This window comes from Aphis gossypii, unplaced genomic scaffold (assembly GCF_020184175.1).
Source record: "Aphis gossypii isolate Hap1 unplaced genomic scaffold, ASM2018417v2 Contig00036, whole genome shotgun sequence".
Lineage (NCBI taxonomy): Eukaryota > Metazoa > Arthropoda > Insecta > Hemiptera > Aphididae > Aphis > Aphis gossypii.
This window is the reverse complement of record NW_026082987.1, coordinates 145,702-157,256: the sequence shown is the minus strand read 5'-3', so window position 1 is coordinate 157,256 and position 11,555 is coordinate 145,702. Positions and strand designations below refer to the sequence as shown.

The window sequence follows — 11,555 nt, the reverse complement described above, 5'->3', positions numbered from 1 at the left end:
GAGTTAAATAGTAGTGCTAAAAATATATTATTTATCTTTGAAAAATATTGAGAAGGCAGACATGGACTTAGTGAAATATATACAGCTCCTAATTTTGTATACCTGCATGTGTCCCCAATGGATTATTTGTCTCATAATCATCAAAAAACAAAATGTATGGTATAAATAATTTATTAGGATTATTAATTTGTTTTAAAATCCAATTATCATTTACTTGAACAAAACTACTAACAATATACGTCCTCGTTAATCTCGTATTTTTTTATCGTAATAAATTCGTGTTTAATTTGTTCGTCCGCTCTAATTTGTAAAACGCAGTTACTTCGCGGTGGAATAATTAACGCGTTATTATCGATTTCTTTTTTTTCTGGTATTATTAATATTTCTTTATCCCGATCTAATACGACTTTGTTTAATTTCAAAAATGTTATGCCTATTATACCTGCTTCAGGTATTGGAAAATCATCGTATACAATAGCGAATTTAACTGTAAAAAGTTGTTTGTTAATGTAAATTGGAACTACCGCAGATTACTGTTTCTACTGGACTTGCATTAATGCCCTTAATCTTTTTTTTATCTTTTTCATTCACGATTATGTGTCCTTTTAAACTTGAAATTTTTATAATGTTCATTTCCGAACCACTATCAATTAAAAATTTAATTTCGTTTTTAACAAATTTATCCGAAAAACATGTAATATGTTCCTGGGTTATTGGTGTTAAATACGAACGTTACTTCCCGATTGTATTTCACTGATAGACCTATCGTGATTTTCCTGACCATCTCTTTCGACGGTTTCATCTTGTTCGTTACGTTTTAATTTACGACACTCACTTATATCGTGATTCTTTTTCCTACAATATTTACAGAATTTACTAGAATATTCGCGTTTAAATTCGGTCTTTGGACTTTGTCCATTATTCGGATTCTTGAAAGTAGCTAGCTTATGCTCGCTTGTTCTACATTCATTAGCATAATGACCAAATTTCTCACAACGATGGCATTTAATCGCGCTTTTATCTCTAGTGTTTTTTTTATCAAATTTATTATTTTTATAATTCGGTGTTTTGTTATACCCGTTTATGCTATTATAAAATTCTGTTGTTTTTCCTCTCCATTGCAATTAAAACGGCTTCTTCGAAACCTTGTATGTTACGCGCTTTTAATAATAAACCGATAGTTTGTGGGATACCCGCTATGAATACGCTTAGTGCGTGAGCTCGCACTATTTGCGCTATTATTTCTGATTCTATTGCGTCCCTACCTATCGTTAACGCGTTCATTAATTCATGGGCTGTTTCTTCAATTCTTATAGAAAAATCTTTAACTGATTCCTTTGCGTTCTGATGCATTTGACTTAACTGTACTTGTAAGTAAGACACTGAATGTGTCGATCCAAAAACGGTGTTAAATAATTTTTTTAATTCATCCCAGGTAGTAATTTTTTTATACCTCACGGCCGATAATGCTTTACCCGTTAATTGTGCCAGTATCGCTTCTAATATATTAGGTTTAATAGCATCGGAAGTATTATTAAAAATGAACTTGCATTTAGCCACGAAAGAAATTAAATCAGACTCTGTTCCTCCCGAAAAAGCAGGAACCAATGCGGTTGCCCCTTGTAAATTTAATTTTTCTGGGTTAACCATTTTTATTTTAAATGTTTCCGGGTTATATGATACTACTTGCCAATTTGTGGTATCTCTGTCAGACATACAATATACTATAACAATATACTATTCAAATGACTTACAGAGCTTGCATCTTTAAACGTGGATCGTTTGAAAAGTTGACTTCCGTCCTTCTGGAATTTGATTTCTGTCCTCCCTGGACTAGACCGCTTGATTGAATTCTCTCTGTTCTCCTTCCTGACGTGAATGTGGTTTCGTCGGTGGGTCTCAAAGTACTTATTTTTGATTTGACTCAAAAAAAATTTTCGTTTGATGAAGTATGACCCCACACCTGACACCAAATTTTATGTAGTAACCAGTGATAGTTACTGCACGCTTCTTTTACGACGAATGCACGTTCCGTCGTAGGTTGGAGAGTTGAGGTATATAAGTTAACAATAAACTAATAAGACAATTGATACGTTTATTAACTTGTTAAAACAATAAATGAAAAGGCTTTCGTTAGCGTAAACACAAGTACTTAGCTACCGGAGAGCAAGTGACAACACTGACTTAGTCTAACTGACTCTTAACTAACTCTAATTAAATCTATGATGAGGACTCATATTTATATGGAACATGCCGTGATGGAGAATCGGATGATCTACGTCTATGAAGTGGCGTGATGTGTCTAATCCAATCAGGAAACGGCATTAGTGGTCCGACTCGGTGGCGTGATATAGTTATAGGCCACTGGACTTCGGAACTACGTTTTTATACTAAAAACGTCGGTTTACTACACACTGCTGAAAATACTGTAAGCTTTGAAGGTTATCAGATGGTTATAGAAGATGAACAGGTTGTTGAGCCTAATTGTGTTTTATTGTAAGTAATAAATATTTATAAAATACCACTCTTATAAGGTAAAAATGGTTTTAATATCAACTAATCCAACCAAAGTATTGCTTAAAATAAAACTATTATTTTATATTTAGCTGACCACAATTTTTTGTATTGGTTTTATGTTACTTAAATACCTAAGTTATTGACCAATTTTTCCTTTAATTTTGTTTTACAAAGTAATTTTTACAAACAGTAGTTATTATTTACTATATAGTGAATATTTAAAAAATGTGTTATAATATTATAATTTTAGACCTGTGACTGATAATATTTTACCTGAAATTGAAGATGATTTAAATTTAAATAGGTATGTTAATGTTATTTAAATATAATATGACAGGTATAGTATGTTAGTAGTTTAATTATTTTAAAAATCCACAGTGTAGATATAAGTGATCTCAACCTACCTGTACAAGAAAACCCAACCCACTTAAATGTTGATGACTATTGATAGCTATTAATAATATACAATTTGCTGGTAAGGTTAATGGTCAACCAAATTTAACAACAGATAATTCAAAAAGGTATTTTAATTCTTATTTTTTCCCCTAAAGTAATATAATATATTTATTTACAAATTAAAAAATTCTAAGTTCTAACATAATATAATTAAAATATTTTAGTAAAATTGGTGTCTTAAAAGAATCTGTAAATGCTTCTATGCATATGGTAGAAACAAATGATGCAAGAAATGAAATTTTAAAAAAATATTATATTGCTAAACTTCATCTTTTAAAAAGGAGAACAGAAGCAAAAGAAAGAATCTAGAAAAATTAAAAAAAAAGTTACACACGTACACGGGAATGAAAACTTAACAATATTCTTGCAGAAAGGATTATAGAATCAATAAAAATAATACAAAGAAATATTTCGAAACAACTTTATAACATATTTTATTTGTACATTTTAGACAACCGACCTTTAATTTTTTCATCATCGACTTCGAATTTACAAACACAGATCGGACAAATTTAGTAATCATCTCCGGGGCAATTTCAAATAGTCTAGAACGTTTCAAGGTTAAGAAATTAGAAGGAGAACCGCTAGTATTCACTGGGGACTCCTAAAAAATTAAATTCGACCACGACCAATTCAGAAAAACGGTGGAATCTGTTGTTCGGATTTTTAGAGATAAAAACCCACAACTAATGTATGTTACTCTAGCGCAACTATACGACAGTATGCATGCGACTAATAACACATTAAACGCCGATTACATCAACACATACGTCAATAGAAATAAAACGAAGCCAACATTCGTTACGTGGAACGGTGAGACCGATAAGAAAATATTAAACAACCTTAACCTTGAGCACATTCTACTTAACATAACGACCTACGATGTTCATTTAGACAATAACTACGTGATACGTTATCAATCAAAAAATGGTTCTGGTCGCAGTCTAATTACGGTGTAAGTTATGGATCAATTTTTTTGAAAATAGTGTTATAATTTAAAGAAATATCTCTTTTACGCTTCTTGTACATTTGATTTTACCGAAAATGTTTTTTTAAATACGTAATTATTTTTTCTAGTTATAAAAATTCAAAAGTGTATAATAATATCTTAAAACCTCACTTCACAAATCTAGTGTACAAGAAGCATAGTGCATGATGTGAAAATTTCAAAAAACTTTATTTGAAAATAATCGGATGAAATTAAGTTCATCAAAATGGTTTTTACCTTTTTTAATTCTCTGGCCGTAAGCTAGCGCTGTTAGTGGAATATTTTGTAACTTGTCGCTATCGGCGGCTGGCCGCGGGCCGGCTATAATTAACTCAGTTGGATATTATTTTATTATTTATATTCCCGACACAACAAATAATACTAAAATTTTACAAACTAACCCTATAACTTACCAATTAAAGGATGAATCAGATAACATAATTTTGGGTAGTTTTTATGAACAAGAAATTAAATTAACTGATTTTCCAAACACCTTTCTTATTGAGCGTGTTATAAAAAAAGTTAAAAATAATATGCTAGTGAAATGGTTAGGTTTTGATTCAAGTCAAAACTCGTGGATATCATCAACAGATATATCAAAATAGTCACATGTACCAAATGTCATTATTAATTTTTTTTATTTATTTTAATAAATTATTTACTTTTTCAATGAAATTTTATTTTGTTACATTTTTTTTTAGTTTATAATAGCCATGGGCAATATAGGGTTAATACTGTTGATCATAATAACTTGATAATTATCGTAAACACCTGTATTAAGCTTGTTCATTTTTCTTGCGAAATGAATTTAAAAGTGCATTATACACAGGGGCGTGCCGAGGAGGTGGTTTTGGGGGTTCAAACCACCCCCAAATTGACTGGCTTATTTTTTTCAACTTCATGATATTTATAAAATAAAAAATAACATTAACATAATATTATGGAGAAATCCGATAATATAATAATTAATATAAAAATAATACAATATTTGACGATCTTTGGTTTTTATTCCCTTTAGTACAATATTTCTGCGTATTTCATATTCGTGGTACAACGGCAGGTTCTTATCGCTGTTTTTGGGGTTTTACGTTAAATTAAATGAAATCAGTTTTCACGTTGCCGTATGGGTCTTATCGATGACATAATAATAATTTTATTACAATGAAAGCAAATCATAAATATTTGTAATCTTTCACATAATTTCTGTAACTGACAATACCGAGTACCGACACAGTATTTTCAATTTAATTTTGTCGTTATCAACGGTAAAATAAACCTACTCTTACTTTGTGTACAATTCTACAATCTTTCATTTAGTTAGTGTTTACCACGATTGGTGATCTGTTGTACTCTTACGTTTTATTATTTTGAAATTTATTTTCATACAGTTATTATTTAAAATTCGCCAACATTGTACATTAAAAAATTGTGAAGAGATAAACAACGCCATTATGAAAGGTACTAATCGTACTATGTTTGATTACCTAATTAAGGCAAAAAAAGATAAAAAGTCGTCACAAATTTCTGATGAAACTTCAACAAAATTGGATAGTAACTGTAAAACTGAAATACAAGTAACTTTATCGCCGAAAACTTCTAATACTACATCCTCTCATCCACTCTAAACACTGCATGTACGGAAAACAAAACTAATTGTAGTACGTATAATTATATTTGGGTGCATACATACATTCTCGTAACACTCTAACTGAGATTGATCGTGAAATGTTTTTATTGTCTAAGTGGTGTCCCTCAAAAGAATTTGAATTTCCTAATGATCCAAAAGACAAGCGTAATTTACGTTTTCAAGTACAATGGCTTGAACAATATTCATGGCTCACATACTCTGTGCAAGAGAATGGTGCATTATGCACGTATTGTATTTTATTTTTACATAATCAAGTTGGTCACTCAAGTAATGAAAATGTGGATTTGTTAGTTACCAAAGCTTTTAACCGGTGGAAAAATGCTAAACAAAAATTTAATTCTCATCAAAATACTTATTATCATAAATTATGCAAGCAAAAAGTAGATGATTTTCTTTCAATTATTTCCAAGAAACAAAAAACTGTAGCTGAACAATTAAATTCAGAATATGCACGACAAATACTTCAAAATCGGTCTAAGCTATGGTCAATTGTAAAAACAATTATACTGTGTGGTCGGTTAGAATTATCAACAAGAGGTAAAAAAGATTATGGTAAGATTAATACTACCATGGAAGATAAATCTGAAGGAAAGTTCCGTGCCCTTTTAAAATTTAGAGCAAATTCTGGCGATGAAATTTTAAAAGATCATTTAGAAACTGGGGCAGCAAATGCACAATATACAAGCGCAAAAACGCAGAATAAGCTTATTGAAATTTGTGGTCAAGTAATTACTGAACAAATAGTGAATAAAATAAACAGGGCGAGTTTTTTTTCCGTAATGGCCGATGAAACTACCGACATAGGGAAACTCGAACAAATGTCATTATGTGTTCGATATATTGATCCTGATAACGAAGTTCCAACAATCCGAGAAGATTTTTTAAACTTTGTTGTTGTCTCGGATTTAAGTGGTTCTGGTTTAGCATCAGTTATTTTAGAAAACCTAAAAAACCATGGTATTAATTTAGAGAAAATGGTCGGGCAAGGGTATGACGGCGCTGCAGCAATGAGTGGCCATTTAAATGGCGTTCAAGCCATAGTTAGACGCACGTTTCCAAGAGCTTTATATGTACATTGTAGTGCGCATTCATTAAACTTAGCAATTAGTGATGCTTGCAAAATATCGGCTATTAGAAATTGCGTAGGAAGTGTTTCAAGTGTTTGTAATTTTTTTCGGGGCTCAGCTCAGCGAACTGCAGTTTTAAAAAAATGTATACAAGCACAAACTACATTGTCGACCAATATTAAAATGACACTTGTAACAATGTGTGAAACAAGATGGGTTTTAAGACATGACTGTATCAAACGATTTAAAGAAATGTTTATTCCAATTGTTAATGCATTAGAACACTTGGAAAAATCAGTGAATAAAGAAACATCAACTACAGCTCATCAACTTTTAAGAGTCATATTAAATGGTGAATTTTTTATTTCTTTAAACGTTTTAGAAAAAATGTTTCATTAACGCTTCCTCTATGTAACCAATTACAAAGCATAAATTCTGATTTAACTGCGGCAATTAATCACATAGAAAATGTTATAGATGTTTTGAATAAAATGCGTTCAAACTCAGATGATGAATTCAACATAATTTTTGAGGAGAGTCATACGACACTTGACGAGTTAGGGTGCGATGTTAGTATACCACGTTGTATAAAAAAACAAAATAATCGAAATAACGTTCCATCAACTTCCCCTCAGGAATATTACAAAAGATCTGTATTTATACCATTTTTGGATCATATGACAACTCATCTTAGCGAACGTTTCTTAAATCACAAAGAAGTTATATCTTCCTTAGAAACTTTACTTCCAAATCATATTTCAAATACTTCTAAAGGGCCGTCTGGAGAATGCTTAGATTTATATAGTTCTGTATTACCAGATAGTGGTGCTTTAAAAGAAGAGTTCTTGCTATGGAAAACGAAATGACTGAAAATAGACAAAAATGAAAGACCATCAAATGCATTACAACTTCTTTCTGAATGTAATGGTATATTTTACCCAAACATAAGAAAAATGTTAGAAATATTGGTAACTCTTCCGGTATCAACTGCAACAGCAGAACGTTCTTTTTCAAGTCTACGCCGCATTAAAACATACTTGAGGTCAACAACAAGTGAAAGTCGACTGCTTGGTTTAGCTCTACTTTCAATTCACAACGACATACCAGTAAATCCAGATGAAGTTGTATCAAAGTTTGCATCAGTATCAAGAAGAATGGACTTTATTTTATAGATAGCTAATTTATTAATTTTAATTTTATTTTTGACTAAACAAATGTACATGAAATATAAATTTTTTTTATTAATACAGTATATACTTACATTTATTTGAATTATATTGTTCTAAATATTGAAGTTTAACTTTAAAACTTTAAGGTTAAACTAAACCATCCCCAAAAAGAAATCCTGGGCACGCCCCTGATTATACATACCATAAATATCAGATGCGTAGCTAGATCTAATAAAATACTTTTTCGATTTTAATTTCTTTAATTTTTATTTATTAGTAAAATTGATATTGTTTAGGCAATACAGGTGAATTTATGACCATAACAAAATATGTGATATCACCCTATAAAATACAAGACATTTAATATTTTTGTGTGAGGTAAAATAGGTTAATAACGGGTGTGTAAGCTCACCGTGTTAGGACATGTAATCAGTGTCTAGTGTGTGATCATCTTGTCTTAAACATTGTGAAATAATTAATGTACTGTAAACATACAAATGGTAACCCACAAACACAGATCAATAAGGATACAGGCTTAAAACAAAATGTAATACCTCATGTACAATATTGACACAAAATAAAATGTAGTTTGTAGATTTAAGATATAACACACACAGTTTTAAAATTAAATTTAAAATATAACATTATTATATATATATTATAGGAGTATAACAAGCAAGAATGGTCTTACATGTAATAATAACAATAATAAATAAATAATAAAAAAAAAAAACAAATTATTAGCATTTTTTATCATTAGTTTCTTGGAACTGGCATACTTCAATATTTCAATTATTTAAGAGGCCGTTCTGGTAAAACTGAAACGTATACAACGGCCGAGAGAACGCGCTGTTAGGTGTTTTCGGGATCCGCAAGCACGCGACGTTTTAACCACGCCCACTACTAGTAGTCGGCGCCCGGCGGCCGGCCGATGATTTTGTTTGTTCGGGAGCCACGTTTATTATTATCTGAACCTTTGCCTATGACGGATCGCGCGTAAATATACACGTAAATGGTAAATGCAGCTGTAATAACCGCGGCTACCTAGTACCCATGCGATTTATGTTTAATACATTATTAGATACTTACTAATTATTTTAAATGATAGTAAAATATGTTACATTCCAATTAGCGATAACAGTGTACATATTAATTATTTTGTAATAATATATAATTGATTGAAATACAACTTGATACAAATTAACTATTATATCATTAGACATTTTTTTAACAATTTATATATCATTAAATAAGTATTAGTATTCATAGATAATAGATTAATAACATGAAATACCTAAAATACAAGAATATATATTTCTATTTAATGAAATGTGATATTATGTACAAATTATCTAGGTATGTAAAAAGGTTACAATTACGTATACCTATTTTTATTATAATTTATAATAAGTAATAACATAAAAAGTATAACACTATAGGTACGTACTATTGTACGTATTTATTTTAATGCCATAATAAAAAACCATTTGTAACGATTTAATAATAATAAATAGGTAAGTAACATAATATAGTTTATTGCCGTCAACTAATATAACAGTACAATTAATAAAATATAATTACAATATTATAACCAATATAATTTATACCTAGTTACAAATATAATTCATGTATATTATACAAATTTAAAAAAATAATTTCATTTGATATTAATACATATTTTTATTACTTAAATTTAAATAAATATTTTTATATTTAATTTTGATGGTTTCAAACCATTTCATGCTGTAAATTTGGATAAATAATATGGGTTTTATTCTTATAACGTTGAACGTTTTATTTCTAACGAGTCTTCATCAAACTCTTTTTTTAATGTACATGTTTTTATTAGACTGAGATATTAATTTATGAGTAATACTAGAAAAAAAAACCCCTAAAAGCTTTGTACTCCATCCAAAAGTTTTGTACAAAAAATGAATATTAATACCTGCATCGATGGTTGTAACTATTAATTTTGCAACAAAGAATATCCCCATTAGCCCCGACACAAAAGTTCCAACTGTCGTAAACCAGCCCATAATTTGAATAGCTTATCTTCCACCATTTTTCCAAGTGTGTGTTCATCTATCAAATATTTAAATTGTATTCCTTGGTTTACTGTATCATAACCCATGGTCTGTCTAACTAAATTATTTTTGACTGCGTCCACTTCTTGGGGGTATATTATATGTTGTTGGAAAGCTTTCATTGTATCTTTTGTATACAAGCCGGAATTCATTAAAAAGTCTAAATTTTTGTATGCCCATGTCCATGCTGTATTTGGTTTCAATTTTGGTAGCGTTTTTATTTCCTGGACATTAGGGAAAAATCCATACCAATTACCATCTAAATTGAACGCAGGTGGATACATTGAATTACAATTAATTTGTGTTCCATATTTTTGCAAGGTATGTGTTTTTGGAGCAATATAGAATGTATGGTTGTTATACAAGACTGGTAATTCATTATAACATGAGTCTGTTTTAGTTACCTCGACTTTAACTTTTTTGCATTTGATTAAATAAATTATTTCAGCGTGCTTGATGGCCGTGAATCCAGGCCCTCCGCCCATAATATACGCGAACTCCGGAAGATTGTTTGAGGCTAATGTAAGCCTTTGCTGTAATAATTGTCGTTCAAGTGTACATTGCTTTTGTAATAAGTCATTATATAATGTGGTTATTGTTGGTTTTAAAAAATTTTCAATGTATACAAATTTTGTATTTACATAAGCAATTAAATCAGTGTTTTGCAGAGAAATGGATTTTGTTTGAAAATTATTTAAAAACATGGCATCTGTAAGAATAAGTAATTGCATGTGTTCTGTTTGAATTACCGGGATTTCACAAGCGAATGTTTTTTTAATTTGTTTGAGAGCAAACACTATTTGTTTGTCTGTCTATAATATATGTATGTATATACTCGAGTTGTCGTTAGTGATCGAGGTAACTAATGATGCTGGACCATCAAATAAAACAACGAAATCTTGTTCTTCGCAATTATAATGATTATTGCTCCATACGGTTTCGCCTTTAAACGTATCAACACATAATTATCAGATAGTTTCATTTTTGTACCCGACGGAAGAATAAGGGTGTTATCTTTACTATTGGCTATTGCTGTACCTTCTGATAAATTTATTTTATATTTAGCCTGTACTATGGCGTTCTCCCATTCTCCTTTATTAGATTTAAAATTCGTCCCTTTACAATTTCCAAATCTGTCCAGTGATCCTGCTACAGTGTGCGAAACTAATGTTGTTTCATTCATTTGCAAATCCGTTACTATACCCCCTAGAGGAAAAGTATAGGATCGTTTTTGATGAATTTCCCAGCATCGAGCATTTCCTAACTCAACAACATCGGAAAAATACCCTCCCTCTACTGATTGTGCATCTTCAAATACCGAGCATCTAGTTATTAAATAATCGACTGATATGAAACACGACTTAAAATGAACAGGATAGGTTTCAATCCTCTGTAGTAATTGTATTCTTGGTACCTGTTGTGTTTTTGATGGTACTGGAAAATCGCAGTTGTCCACTTCTAAGCTATCAAATGACGTGACATTTTGAACAGGCCCATCACAATCGTACGCAATGAACTCGGATTCAGTGAAAGGTATAGTTGTAATTATGATAAGTATTATATTTTTGATACACATCATGTTGATCGGGTTTAACCTATTATAAAAGACAAAATTAAACAAATTAA

The 11,555-nt window shown here is 30.4% G+C and overlaps 1 protein-coding gene across 1 annotated transcript; it reads left to right on the top strand.

The window, feature by feature from the left end:
* Nucleotides 1-5,686: 5,686 nt before the first annotated feature.
* On the top strand, nucleotides 5,687-7,542 carry LOC114124235 (52 kDa repressor of the inhibitor of the protein kinase-like). The gene is made up of 3 exons (XM_050208194.1): nucleotides 5,687-5,876; nucleotides 6,132-7,028; nucleotides 7,142-7,542. The coding sequence occupies exons 1-3, from the start codon at nucleotides 5,687-5,689 to the stop codon at nucleotides 7,540-7,542; spliced, it is 1,488 nt and encodes a 495-aa protein (XP_050064151.1).
* Nucleotides 7,543-11,555: the final 4,013 nt, after the last annotated feature.